We start from the raw sequence: 15843 nt of genomic DNA, 5'->3' as shown, positions 1-15843 counted from the left end.
CTTTGCATCTTGTATACATTGGGAAAAAAATGGGCCAATTGTTTCATGCCTGTGAGTTGTTGTTTTTGTGCGCCTGGCACTTAAACTTTGTTAAATAAATTTTTCAAACTTAGTTTGAAAAAAAAAAAAATGCATTAATTGTTTACAACTATTTTGATGGCTGTTAAATAAATTTGGCAAAAGTGATATTTTCCTCTCTTCTTATTTCAAGATGTATTTTTTTAATTTACCACAATATAACTTCATTATTAAAACATAAAAAATACAACATATTATGGATATTGTATGTATAATATACAGGACATCTCCATTTAAAGTGCAAAGTTTTACTGTTGTTTTACCAGTTTAAATTAGTTTTTTGTTTGATATTTCTGTTAATTTGATCATTTATTGATGCACAATAAGCAATTATTACATGTAAAAAATACAGGAAATTGTCTATTTATATACAACACAGTTATGTGAAATTAACACAAAAAAATGGTAGACTTAACAGTTTTTTAATGTGATTCAGCCGTCATTTCATTCACTGTAAATCAATTAACATATTTCGTCCGTAAAGTTATCTACGGTGCTGCTGTATTTTTTACAGGAATTCTCTGGTAACCACAGCTGCCAGTGTTTTCCTGTAAAAACAACAGTTTTTTTTTTTACAGTTTAGTCCCTACACAGGCATATACTTAAAGTATACTAAGTATACTTGAAGTTGTTCCAATTTAGCACACAAAAGTACACTAAATACACTTATGCTTTACTACAATTTAAATACAACTAAAATATACTTAGTACAAAATTAGTTGTTTCAAAATAGCACACTTAAAGTTAACTAATCCTTAACACACTTGAAGTATACTTTTAATTAGTGTGGCTGCAAGTATACTTAATATATATTTTTAATACATTTATGGTATATTTCTTGTATGTTTCGAAGACACTTGTAATTAATTTGTAATGTACTTGTAACACAAATAAAGTACACTTTAATACACTAATCAAGTATATAACTAGTCCCGACACAGGCATATACTTACTTGTTCCAATTTAGTACACAAAAGTACACTAAATACATTTAAAGTTATGTTTTACTACAACTTAATTACTACTAAAATATACTTAGTACAAAATTAGTTGTTTCAAAATAGCACACTTTAAGTTAACTAATCATTAACACACTTGAAGTATACTAATAATTAGTCTGGCTTCAAGTATACTTAACATATTTTTTTTTCACTAGGGGAGGCTGCATAGTTTAGAACAGCCGGGACCGGGAACAGTTCCCGTAAATCCTGATGTACTTGGTACATCATAAGAAGGATGGCGTCTACGCTAATATTAGTCTCTCTGTCTATCCCGAGGTTTACCGCTGTCCATCGGAACCAGGCAGTATCCAGATCTGATGAAGGACCAGCGCCAGGACACAACGACGCCGCTGACCTGAAGTGTCAACCAGTCTCTCCTCCTCTCCACTCCGACTTCAACCAACCGGAACTGGACAAATACTCTGATTCATTCTGACTTCTGACCTGTTATGCTCCTGAATATATCATCCACTGTTCGCTCGTTGGCCAGAGGAGAACTGGCCCCCGACTGAGCCTGGGTTCTCCCAATGTTTTTTTCTCCATTCTGTCACCTGATGGAGTTTTGGTTCCTTGCTGCTGTTGCCTTGCCTTCTGGCTTGCTTAGTTGGGGACATTAATATTCAACAATATTATAGATCGGCCTTAAGGTGGACGATGATGAAATAGTTTTTTGTATTATTTTCATGTTATCACTGTGAAGCTGCTTTGATACAATCTGTATTGTAAAAAGCGCTATATAAATAAAGGTGACTTGACTTGACAACACCACATGTTAGCTTACCCTAGCTATAAACATATGAACATACCAGCAGTATTATCCAAAGCTAATTAGTTTAGCTAAATAGATAGGCCACCTCTACACGTGCGTGCTAACGTTAACGCTACAAATGACCTAACTTACCATTAATGGATGCCAGTTTAGCAGACTAGTTAAACATGTCTTGGCGTTATCAAAAAGTATGGACACTGTCAATACTTAAACATATATATAAGTGTGATCATTACTTAAAGACGCACACTAAATTATTAATCTATCTCGACTATATTAGTAATCAAAATGTAGACTTACATTGATGATAGCAAACAATGGTGACCACATTCACCGATATGCTGGTTCATCTGGTGGTGGGGCGAAGTATATATAGTGGGAGGAGTTGGATCTGGATCCAACACCTCCCAGTGGATTTCATGTTCTGCAGTGAGGACCTTCTCAATGAGGGAGCGCTGATGTCATATCTGAGGCAAATCGGGAAGAGGAGAGTCAGAGCCATAGTTATACATAATAAAGGCTAGATGTCTCGTCCGTGCTGCTGGCCAATGGAGGTCGACGTCCGCACCTGGCGGCCATCTTGTCACAGTCAGCTCACTCACTCGTAACATTGTGTTTTAATGGTGCATGTACTTTTTAAATAACCATAACTGGCTCAATTTTCTACCGATTTTCAAACGGACTGGTTTGTTATAAACATCAGAGATGTAGTTGTGACACTGCATACTTATGAATAATTATAATATTATATATTCAACAAACGTTAATAACATTTGTAAGAAACCAAACCGTTTGTAAATCCGTCAAGATTTCAGCGAGATAAGAGTATTGTTCGTGCAGATCACTCACCTTACATCAGGTACCACAGAGCCCGCCAGAAAGCTTGCCTGTGACAAGATGGCCACCGGGTGATGACGTTAGAGACTCCACCATAAGACATCTAGACTTTATTATGTATATCTATGGTCAGAGCTAGCTCTGTTAGCTGTTTGAACTCTTCAGATTGCATTATTCATTGGTAAAAGAATAGAAATGTTATTCTTTATGACGAAATATTTTACAAACATGGGATAATTAATAATTATTTCTCCAAATATGCGCACCATTGGACTAATAAACCTGGCGGATGCTGAATATTGTATGTATATGAACAAAAATAAACCAGAGAATAAATGAAAGAATGCTGTATGTATGAGTGATGATTTCTATTCAAAATAAAGAACGTTACAGATAAATTATTTTGCACTCCTGGCAAAAGTTAAGAAATTAATGTCACTGTAAACCAGTTTAATTCTAAACAGTGCTCAAATATTAAGGGCTTTCTAATGCTCAGTTTTTCCAGATCAAGTAAGAGTGTGATGTTTTAACGAGTAATGAATTTGAACAATAATTGTCTGGGGCCTTCAGCCATCTTTGATGAGTAAGGGGTTTTATTAGATAAATGCAGTAACAAATATATTAGAAATACTTTAAAAACAAAGTATTTGCCTTGTTCAACAGGGGTTTGATCTACTAAATTTGAAAATATGAACTGGAAAAGAGTATGGTCTACAAATAAGTTTTTTATTAATAATAAAATTAGAGCTGTATTCTATATAATTGTACACATAATTTACCCTGTCAATGAGTTACTTGAACGTTTCCATTTGAATATTGAAAACTTATGTGAATTTTGTGGCAATGCCAAATAATCTGTGACTCATCTTTTTTTTTTTTATTGTATATATTTGAAAATGTTTTGGTTGGATGTTTCAAATTTCATTTCTAAGTTATTTGAAACATGTCTATAAATTGAGCTGTTTGATGTAGTATTTTTTTTTTTTTGTGCAGGACAATGTTGATTCCAAAAGTACGATGTGCTTCCTTATACAACTTGTTATTTTACTTGGAAAATATCATGGACTAAAGCTAAGCCAAGCTTTGAAGTTTGAACACTTTATAAAAGAGATTAAATAATATGGTAATACATTAGATACGATTAAGAACAAAAAAGCAAGAAAGACCTATGAAGCTTTGTGTTACTTTAAATTGTGGTAATTTTACCCCTGGCATGATGTTTTTTTTTTTCTTGATTGTTATTTTGTACTTGTTGTGAGGTGTATTTTCATGTACAAATCTTTGTATATTTTCTGTTGCAATAAAAAAAAAAAAAAAAAATATATATATATATATATATATATATATATATATATATATATATATATATATATATATATATATATGTGTGTGTGTGTGTGTTCACAAATGAGTGATTATTGATTATGTTAACTCCTAAAAAGGGTTGGATTTTCTTGCTTCCAATGAAAAACACTGATCTTTGAAACATTTTCAAATAAAAAAAGCGTAATTCTCAAAGTGATTCTCAAATGAATATTCATTTCCTGCTTTCAACTCAAATTCTGCAATAGGCTATAGTTTGTAATTTAAAGAGTGCAAAATTGCAAAACATTTGACAGCATAGATCCAGATCCTGCACTCACCTAGATCCAGATCTGGAAATATTTACTCCTATTTTAATTCCTACTTCAGATATTTTTTGTTTCATTTAAATCCTCTGAGAAGACGACAACTAAAATATTAGACTTCATGATCACAAGCAAATAACTGCAGGAAATGACTGAGTAAATAGTTCCTTCCGGACGCATGAAACAAATGGAGAAAGTGCCTGAACTGGTTTAGCATTTTTTCTTTTTAAAATCGATCTTGTCTTTGTTAATATTTTACAATGACTGATTGTCCAGTTGATTTCATTACAGGGTTTGCCCAGAGCAAGAATAAAGCTATTTAATCCCATTCATATGATATCACCCAATGAGTACACTGATGATGAAACTCATTTTGATTAGCAGATAAAATACTCTTTTCAAAGTATTTGCATTCAATTAATTGAATTACAGGAACATTTATTTTCCTACTGTATGTGGAACCGTGTCTACCGATTAATCCAGATCTCAAGGTCGCTCAGTGCTGAATTCAATGTCAAGGTTTTTCTTTTCATCTGATTCAGGATCAGATCTTTTGGGAGCTGAAATCCTACCACATAACAAACTACAAATGTGCAGTGAACTGAGCATAAAACAAAAATTTTACATGCTAAAACTAACTCGGCAGCATTAGTGATGAGGAACATTGTTTTATAATTTTCTCCAAACAATAACCACAAACATAAGCCTGAGCTACAACAGCCAAATGAAGGAAACAGAGAAATATGATAAATTACATAATAATTTCAAAGCAGTCGTACAAAAACCTAGAATACACGCATCTCGGAACTAAAATGTACAAGAAGACAAATGACCACAGCAAATGACTAATAACCACAAAGTGAATTTAATAAGCATTAGTGTATAGGGGCGACCTCATCTGGTGAACTTGAGAACTGACAAACCTAAAATTTGGCCATGAAACAACTGAAGTGTCCAGTTTGCAGCACTCCCAACAAAAATCCTTGAGCTGCAACGGCATCCCATAGACACTAACCCTTCATCACTTGCAGTAAGTAGCCTACATTAACGTTAAAACAGTGAGTACTTATACACCATAAGGCTGTGTCCTCTAGTGATACAATTTGACTCATGAGTGTTATAGCTACCTTTGCTATGTTTCACCCATTTCAATTTAAACGGGCCTCACAACAGAAGGGACCTCCTAGTTAATAGTAATGGAAGTAGTGGTTGAATAGATCAAGTAAACAATAACTTAATTGTATTTGTTGATATTTTTTCTCGTATTCCTCATTAGGCACACCAATAATAGAGAAGCAGTTAAATTTCAGCTTGCTCAGGTCAGTTTGGTGCTGGTTCTCAACAACCCTATAAACTTGTTTTCAAATCATCAAAAACAATTGCATAGTCCTTGGTAGATATTTTAAAGTTTAAATAGGCCTATACACAAATTGTCAACTGTGTCACCACCAATAATTTTTTTTTATAAAATAATATTTTAATGTTTTATTATTATATATTGTCCCAAATCAAACACATGTAAATAGTGTTTGTATAATATCAGCCAAGATAACATTTAATCTCCGAAGATTAGATAGTTTAATAGGGATTGGTTTCCGCCAGTAGAGGGCGCTCGTGCAACCGAAGCAATGACACACATCCGAGTCTAGGACGGAGAAGAAGAGAAGTGAGCGAGGAGGGCCGAGGGAACATAAACATGTGAAGTGGAACAAAGCCGTTCATTCTGCTCTAACTCTGTTGTTTTTCAGACTGCGAGTACTTTTATTTAATCATTTATTAGGAGAGATCTAAATCCAAATGACTAAACGAGTCGGTTCATTTAGTGAATCACTAAACGTAAGCTCGTAAATGACTGGTTTATCACATTACACTTTTTGAAGATTAAGATTTGTGTTTTATTTTATATAATGAACAAATTAAACATGGCAAACAGAGTTTTTAATGCATGTAAATCATATCTAATGTAAGAGCAACGTACAAATCAGCCAGAGGAGTTGAATTATTTATAAACTTTTTGTTTTAGCAAAACACTTGAGGCTGAATAATTCAGAGTGATTGTAAATGTGATAATTATCTGCTAAATTTAGCAACAGTGACCACAATTTACACATTCAACGCCATTCATAAGAGTTAATGCTGGGGAATATTCACATCTTCCCACAGGAGAAGAAGAAGCAAGCAGGAAGAATTACTCCAGGAGAAACTACTGACATACTAAAGATGGAGTTTGAGGAAGAACCCTGCAGAATAAAGGATGAAGAGACAGAGGAACAAATAGGTTGGCGTTTTCCTTCATTCTCTTAAAGTGCCCCTATTATGCTATTTTAAAGGTTCCTACTTTTCTTTTGGAGGTCTCATACAACAGGTTTACATGCATCAAAAGTAGAAAGAAAAAAAAAACTTTAATTTTCTCATAATATACATTGCATCACCACATTTTTCAATCATTAGGCAAAATCCATATCTAAATCCCTCCTTTCTGTGAGCTCCTCTGCTAAGTCAGATGGTCCGGTCTGTATCGGAAATGAAACGCCCATCACCATAACTGAACTTCAGGTCTGGAGGTTTCCTAAAGGCAAGTTCACACAACAGGATTTTAAAACGTCGGGCTGAACTGTGCGACTTGCTCTCTGTGAAATCATGAGTGTTCAAGTTATTGAGCTGTTCACACCACACGACACAACGTGATTGATCCGCAACAGGAGGTAACTCGCTACACGAGTTGACAACAACTGTCATCCAACGATTATATCTTGTCTACAAACCACGTTTTGTCAAGAAAAATCACGCGATAAAACGAAGCGTATATGACGCAATACGCGCCACTACCCAGCGAAGAAGAACACAAGTACACAACACGAGAGTCTTTGTTTGAATATGGACGTCAGACAGAAATTAGTGCTGCAAACTGTTTGCGCGATGATTTGCTCTGAAAAAAAAAAGAAAACGCGTATTTTCCTGGTGACCTCAACCCATGCCTTGCTCTGATTGGCTGTAGCTCATGACATCACATGTGGTTGAGTCGTGCGACAGCTCCGGATATCTAGCATGTTAGATATTTTTCTGGGCTCGGCGACGCGTCTGCGAGTGTCTTTGATGCGTTGTTGGCTCTTTCATACTAACAGATTGGCGAGCGTTCATCGGCCGCTAATCCCCCCCCGATTTGCACGCGATAACAACCCGACCTGTCGCGAGCTCAACGATTTGCAAATCGGGCTTAAATCGGGTTTAAAATCCTGTAGTGTGAACTAGGCATAAAGCTCAGCGATTGTCACGTAAACCACGCGAAAACCAATCAGAGAGGTCAGACTGAATGAAACGGATTTTCAGAAATGTGATTTTAATAGGATTTCAAACCACATATGAATGTAGCTAGAAACAGATTTGTAAAAATCACATTTCATGTGATTTTTTTTGCTGTTCACATCAGCTAAATCGAATTGGATATGGACAAAAATCTGATTTGGGCTGACAGCCAAGGATCGTCTTCTGGACAACTGTCAAGTCAGCAGACTTCCCCATGATTGTGGTTGAGAGTACTGGACTAGACACCCTAGATACCCAGTTTAATACTGTATGAATGGTAATTTAATCAAGCTTGAAATTAAATATTGTAATATTATTCTAAAGTGTTTTTTTGAGCTTAAGGCCATAATTATCGACATTAACATAAAAAAAGGTTTGAAATATTTTAGTTTACATGTGATTAGTCTAGAATATATTACACTTTCACTTTCTTAAACAACTGATGAAAAATATTTAACTTTTACGTTAATTTTTTTAGACACAGTCCAAACAGTCATGCTTATAGATGGCCATTTTTAAATATCTACACTAAGGCTATAGCATTGAAATTAGACACATATGTATATCGTATGTGTAGTCTCTCTTTATTTGCTTTATTTTAGAACACTTGATAATTATCTAATCAAAGTAACAAAATATGTGTCACGGTGACGATAAAAAAACTAAAATCACACTACTGAGTGTTGAAGTACCATTGAAGCAGTGTTGAAGTTAATGAGATAATTAAGTGATGATTGAGCATTAGTGATGAACACCTGCTGTTAATATGCAGAATCACTGAAGGAAGAGAAACAACAAGAACTATAACTGTCTTTAAGCCACAGCCTTAGGGGGCTTTCACTAGGGATGTTAACCGATGACCGTTTGACCGATGGTTGACCGTATCAACTTAACCGATCAAAGTTGTCGGTAGTCGGTTAAGAAAAAAAAGTGATCTCTAAATTAGGCTATTATAGACAGTGGACTAAATGCTACTACCATTCCAAGATCTTTTTGTGTGAAGTGAACAAATCCCTCACACTCAATTTTTCATAACTCGCCTGTTTGTACTTAATAAACCAATAAAAACATTTGGAGCGAGGTCACAGCGTTTGGGTTTGAGTTTGCGCGCTCACAAGGTTTGCGAAAAGTAAAGGCTACAGGCTAAAACACTCGAGGTTAAAGCCAGGGCAGACGACAGGAGGAAGCGTGCAAAGAAAAGTATTGTGTGGGACCATTTCACCAAAAAGAATGGCACAGATGTAAGTTGCAACTTGTGTGATACAGTGCTTAAATACAGTGGTAGCACATCTATGAGGTATCACTTGAAAACGCGGCAACCGCAAGCCTCTTCGGAGCTGTCATTTTCTTAAATGAGCCGCGGCAATGTTTCAAATGAGCTTCTAACGCTAGACAAATGCCTTTATTTTCAACACGATCACCTTGAACCCAAACCATTTAGAAACTAAGGAGCCATTTGTCCTCCGATTACATACAAGCTCCTCGGCGCCGCGTTTGCGGGACTCATGTTTCGCGCTGTAGGGGATTTTAAAAAAGTGACGTGAGTGGAAGGGCGGCGCCGGGGTGTGAGCGGGAGGCAGAGCGGCAGAGAGATGCGACAGTGTTGCGAAATTGCAGCCGCGGCGCGAAATGGCTGTTATTTCAAATAGCATAGCATATTTTAAACTAATCGGTTAACCGGTTTCAACCGGCTAATGAGGCTCGGTGGTCGGTCAATAATTTTTTTTAGTTTTCGCCATCCCTAGCTTTCACACTGGCAGTTTAGTTCAGAACGGGACATGGTTCGCATGAAAAATCTTTAATGTGAACGCTGTCATACGGCCCCATGGAGCACACTGGGGTACCGAATCCGAGACAACCTGGAGGAGGTGGTCTGAGTTCGTTTGCTTCCGAACCGTGCCGCGAATGTGACAGCAACACGGACTCGGGTGCACACTTATTCAGGAAGGAAAGTGACTTGCGCATGCGTTTTAGCTTATTATGATGTATTGAGTTAAATAAAACCCATGTAATTGATGATAGTGTTGATGAATTACCTTGGATACGAGCGAGAGGGAGCCTGCAGTGTATTCGCCCATTGTGCATGGAATCAGGGCAACAAATTTGGAAATCCACTGTCTCCTCAAAAGAGTCTGTTTGCAAGCAGCACACGTCCACCTTGTGTGACACACGCACAGTAAACCTGTGTTGTTCACTCAACTGCGCATAATAGCACAGAATTAATAAAAAACACAATATATTGACTCGCGTTCTGTTGCTATCATGCGCCGTTTACGATGACGTAATATGCACGCAAACGCAACAGGGTTTGATAGAATCAAGTCGAGTGTGAAACCAGACCATCACCCCGGGGGGCGCCGGGAACAATTGTGCTCGGGCTCGGACCGCAGCAAACGAGCCCAGTGTAAAAGCCCCCTTAGATGAAATCAACTGAAGATAAAAGAAGACATTAAGGATGTGTTCTAGGTGTGTAATGATTTTCTATAAAAAAAATATAACTACCGTTCTCCACCCACGGTTCGGCACTTGCACCGCAGTTCGTTTCAAATCTGATGACGTAGCTATAATTTGGTTTGTTGAATATAACAATGCGTAAAACAGACAGTTTTACTGTATGTTTGTTATAATGTTTGTTATATGTTATAATGTATGTTTCTGTCAAATTCACAAAAAAATTATGTCAACATGCTCGTCTTGAGTATCCTAGCAGACATAGTCACGGCAGGCCCACTGGTCAATTTTGAGATTTTGGGCTATTTGTCTTCAATAACATGTCTTCTTTCAGACTTGTGGTGAAAAAAAGTCCAAAATACTAATTTAGGTCTTTATTTTACTACACTTTATAGATTTCTCCTAAATTCAACAAAAGTTGGCGCTCTAAATCAACATGCTGCTCCGCGACCGCTATCACCTTGTCATCACATATACCGTTGGAAAGCTCTCTCTCTCTCTCCTGTACAATGTTGTTGAATCCAAATATGGTAATTTCCTTTTATCAGCAACCAACCGTGAAAGTACAATGGGGCATTTAACTCTAAAAGCGAAATCTCATTGGCTGATGTCAATTTCTGACAACGTGATTCGTTCAGATGCATCACGTGACGTGCTCTGACGTTTTTGACTGGGGTTCTGGTCAGTTGAAGGCCATAAATGCTGTGTTTTAAGTTTTGATGCGTTTTAGGTGGTTTGTATTGTTGTTGCTGACGATTTGATAAGATATTGTGTCTGTAAATGGGTGTTTCCACTAAAAAAGTATGATTTTTTTTTACATTGCAAATCTTTAAATCTGTTTCTCAAAATTATTTTTTTGTCATTCTCCAGTACAAACATCTCGGCCTATGTAGCACCAAACTTTCCAGTTATACACTTAGCAGTATTCTGAAGATATTTTCAGAGGGATTTGTTAATAAATCATTCCTGGCCTGATTTATGTGATATTTTAATTAAAAAAATATGGCGAAAATCTATTTTTTAAGGGTATGGACAGTATATTTTGATTCCCTATGTAATGAAAGCATATATCCTGAAATCTCTCTGAATTTTTTTCATCTTGTGTGTAAACAAAATTAATAAATTATTTTGCACCTGGCTTTATCATATGTTCAGATCTGTCTACCGAAAATATATACAAAATCGTGCATATTTAATGAGATAATGCCTAATTTGCATAATTAAACATACAAATTTAAAAAACTTGTAATACATATTTTTTATATACTTGTGTGAGTATATGACAAACACGGTGAGTATTGAGTAATGACTTCTCCTGTTATTATCACTTGCACTTCATGTCACATGTACAGCATAGCCTTCTCTGTCGGCAATATAGGATTTATATGTAATAAATGCAGGGAGACAGTCAGGCTGACGGAGAAGATTTCAGAACTAGAGACACGCATCCAAACTTTAATTGAGAATAGTAAGAAGAGTGCTAGAGCTTTAGATACTATTTTGGATGCGCCTAGCCTAGTGAACCCTTTACACGATTCAGTTCCGGCTGAATTAGAGCCTGTGCAGCAGGGCAAATGGGTGACAGTGAGAGATCGCTCTAGTCGCGGATCAAAAAAACGCTCTTCCGTTCCGATTTCAACATTAAACAGATTCTCCCCATTCAGTGAAACACCCACTGAGAATTCTGTTGAATGTGCCCTAGTTATTGGCGATTCTATTACACGGAACGTGAAAATAGAGACACCAGCCACCATAGTCACATGTTTGACGGGAGCCAGAGCGCCTGACATCAAAGCAAATTTAAAAGTGCTGGCTAATGCTAATCGTAAACTCTCTAAGATTATTATTCACGTCGGCACTAATGATGTTCGACTGCGCCAGTCGGAGATCACCAAAATTAACATCAAAGAGGTATGTACTCGCAAGTACGATGTCAGGCGCTGTAATTTGCTCTGGCCCCTTTCCTGTTCGCAGGAGTGATGAGATAGTTAGTAGATTGTGTTCACTAAATGGCTGGCTGTCTGTCTGTCAAAATAATATAGAATTCATAGACAATTGGAAAAGTTTTTGGGGCAAACCTGACCTGTTGAAAAGAGATGGTATTCATCCCTCCTGGGATGGTGCTGCTCTTCTCTCTAGTAATTTGGCTCATAGTCTTAGAGATAAAACATGACAATCTGGGGCTCAGGGGCCTCATTTATAAAACTTTGTGTAGGATTTGCGTCAGAAGTGGCGTACGGATGAAACATGTACTGTGCGTACGCACAGAAATATTCGGATTTATAAAACCGTGCGCACGCACATCCTACGCAGATTTCCCTTAATAAATCACAATCAATTCTAAAGGTAGCGCAGCTTTTGCGGCTTCATGTCACGCCCATAGTTGCCCATAAATAGTCCGTGAAACGCCCACAAGTTAATATTCATCGATTGAGAAATCATGGCAAACACAGAGAGGAAATCAAAAAAACATAACTTCACTCAATGTGAAGTAGAAGTTAACGTTGGCGAGGTGGAAAAGAGGAGAAAAATGTTGTTTGGAGGGCACAGTGTGGGCATTACTAATGCCAAAAAGGCACTTGAGTGGCAAAAGGTTGCAGACACCGTAAATGCTGTAGCCTCACAACCTCGGACCGTGGCCAAAATACGAAAGAAATGGTCGGACAAGATCAGCCATTGTGCGATGGGGCATTTTATTTCCATCCATTTAATTGCATCTGACAAGCTACCGATGTCGGTTATAATCTACGTGAAAATGTGAAATAGTTCAGTGCAAATGTAATTTACTGCAGCTTTCTGAATGGTTGAGACATACGTCATACGTTTATCAAAAATAAAACAAACTAAAGGCAAAGCCTATGCATGAATACCATGATTCCGTAGCTGATGAAGAAATTTTTACTATGAAAACAACTTTCCCCAGTGGACAATTAATACATCTATATATTTATCTACCTCCCTATCTATCTATATTCTGTCTATCTAATTGCATCTATATCTGCTCCGCCAGACATTGACGAGAATATCAGTTTTGTACATTATTTCGTTCTGTTTACCATATTATTTATGAGGATGATTTGCATAACATGCCAATATTATTGCAGAACATATTTCACTTTTCTTTTTCAAATATGTGTTAATTTGCATTTCTGTTGTAATTTTCATTTGATTTTGTTTGTTTTACACTGCAGATCGATCGAACGGGTGTTCGTGTAGGCTGTTAATTGTAAGACTTGCTTTGTGAAGTCTTCATGTTATTTATGAGAGGCAGTATTGCCATTTCTTTTACACAACGGTCTGTTTCACACACTTTCACGTGTTTCTTCCATCTGCCGACGGTGTCGCCATTTCTCAGTCATTTCACCCGTTTTTGTGCGTACGACCTGGGTCAGAGCTTGCGTGAAGGACCGCACATTTTCCCGTGAAGTTTGCTTTTTATAAATACCAATTATTGCGTAGAGAGCGGCGTACGCCTTCTTTTGTGCGTACGCAACGTTTAGAAATGAGGCCCCAGGTCAGGAAGCAGACAGACTGGCTTAACAGACCGTCTGCTAGCGGCCTCACGTCACCAAGGTCAGATAAATCCCATCACATAGAGACTCTTTCACCTAGATATCATCATATAGAGACTGTGTCTGTTCCCCGTATTTGGAAATCCAAAAAACGTCCAAACCCATCTAAGGTTAAAAATGTAATTGATGTTCAACAAATAAAAAACAGATATAATACAGATGAGCAAATGATAAAGCTTGGGTTGCTGAATATTCGATCGCTTACTTCAAAAGCGCTAATAGTTAATGATATGATTTCAGATTATAACCTACAGTAGATGTGCTTTGTAAAACCAAATGATTACTTTACTTTAAATGAGTCCACCCCACAAGATTACAGTTATAAACATGAACCTCGTCTGAAACGCAAAGGAGGTGGTGTTGCTGTAATTTATAGTAATATTTTCAAAACCACTAAGAAATTTAGTTTTAAATATACTTCTTTTGAAGTGTTGGTGCTTAATGTAAAAATATATAGTGTAAACAAGAAATCACGATTGAGAATTCTGCTGGCTACTGTATACAGGCCACCAGGGCACCATAAGGATTTTATCAAAGAATTTGCGGACTTTCTATCAGAATTAGTATTGGCTGCAGATAAAGTACTAATTGTTGGTGATTTTAATATACATATAGATAATGAAAAAGATGCATTGGGATTGGCATTTAAAGACATTATAAACTAAATTGGAGTTAGACAACACGTGGCAGGAGCTACTCATTGTCGTAATCATACTCTAGATCTAATACTATCAATAGATGTTGATGCCGTTGAAATACTGCAGCAGAGCGATGACATCTCAGATCATTATCTAGACTCATGTAAATTACATTTAGCCAAGGATGCAAAGCCGACTCCGTGTTATAAATATGTTAGACATATCACTTCTGCCACTAAAGATTGCTTTATCAATAATCTTCCTAATCAGTTTCATCATCTCAGAATCCCATATTGCTTAGAAGAACTTGATATTGCAACAGAAACTTTTAACTCTCTCTTTTCCAGCACTTTAGACTATGGGTGGAACGGTACTTATTCGTATTGAACCGAATCGGTACGGGCGTCACGGTTCGGTGCATGAATTTACACGGAGAATACATGGTATAAAAATAAATAAAACTCGCGTGCAAATGAATTAATGTAATGCGGAACTACTGTTAGAAACGCAGGTTCTGTAGCCCTGCCTTAAGCTAGCTGTCTATTTATACTTTGCGCTCGCTGGTGTACTAATCTTTGACACGACAGGGTGCAACTCGGTGTAATTGTCCTCTAAACCATCAGGAATCAGCGGTGAGCAGAAGTAAAGGTACACTCGTGAATGTTTATTTTAGTACACCAAAACCACACTACAAAAGAATCGTGCAAAGCCAGATTATTCCTTGTGACATTAGGGAAAAAAAATTGATATGAGAACGTAACCTACAACCAGTGTTGGGCAAGTTACTTTTAAAAAGTAATTAGTTACAGTTACTAGTTACTTCTTCCAAAAAGTAACTAAATTAGTTATTCAGTTACAAATTTTAAAAGTAACTAGTTACTTAAGAAAGTAACTATTGCGTTACTTTCAAGTAAAATTAAAATTGAAATGCTCAAATGTAACCCCGCCTCTACCCCTCTTTAACGGAACTTAAAATACATGTGCATGTTCAATTATTTATGATAAATCTGAATATTATAATGAAATGGACACTTACAATACATTATTAACAGAAACATGAAACATTGTACACACATCTAAAAAAAAAAAAAATGTTGCTGTGGGGAACTACTTGGATTATTTGGGCTCGTCGCCCTACCTGTCTCTTGTTGACTGACTGGCTTGTGTTGTTTCTTGTGTGTCCTGTCCTGTCCGACTATGCGTTATGATGGGTCGTTCGCAATTCGTGAGCGTTAGTGATGATGGGTCGTTCGCGAATGAGCGTTAGTGATGATGGATCGACTCGTTCGCGAATGAGCTTTTGATGGGTCGTTCGCGATTCGAGAATGAGCCGACTCTAAGAACCGGCTCTTTTAGGTGAACGTCGGGTGCTGGCTCGCATATCTGAAGAGCCGACTCTATTTTTACAAATTTAGCGTATATAAATTAAATAATTATGTAATAAAAATTTAAATATTATAGTCAAAGTCATTTAAAGAGCCGTTTGTGAGCCAAAAGAGCCGGCTCTTTTCAGTGAGCTGAGTCAAAAGAGCCGAATGCCCATCACAACTATGCGTGCTTTCG

At 36.9% G+C, this 15843-nt stretch overlaps 1 protein-coding gene across 8 annotated transcripts in view; it reads left to right on the top strand.

Annotated features, from left to right (window-relative positions):
* The first annotated feature begins 5919 nt into the window (after positions 1–5919).
* Positions 5920–15843, top strand: part of LOC306984087 (uncharacterized protein) — a 51645-nt gene continuing 41721 nt past the window's right edge. For 2 of the 8 annotated variants that reach the window (XM_079585113.1, XM_079585111.1), the window contains exons 1-3: positions 5920–5979; positions 6062–6149; positions 6477–6591. In XM_079585113.1, coding sequence (XP_079441239.1) covers positions 6111–6149; positions 6477–6591 — 154 coding nt within the window. In that variant the 5' untranslated portion in view covers positions 5920–5979; positions 6062–6110. Of the gene's footprint in view, positions 6150–6476; positions 6592–15843 lie in introns of all 8 variants that reach the window. The other 6 variants (XM_079585112.1, XM_079585108.1, XM_079585109.1 and 3 more) reach the window with 5 other exon arrangements.

The sequence above is a fragment of the Phoxinus phoxinus genome (genome assembly GCF_949152265.1).
Source record: "Phoxinus phoxinus genome assembly, chromosome: 17".
Lineage (NCBI taxonomy): Eukaryota > Metazoa > Chordata > Actinopteri > Cypriniformes > Leuciscidae > Phoxinus > Phoxinus phoxinus.
The sequence above is the reverse complement of the archived record's forward strand: the minus strand, read 5'-3'. Positions and strand labels throughout refer to the sequence as shown.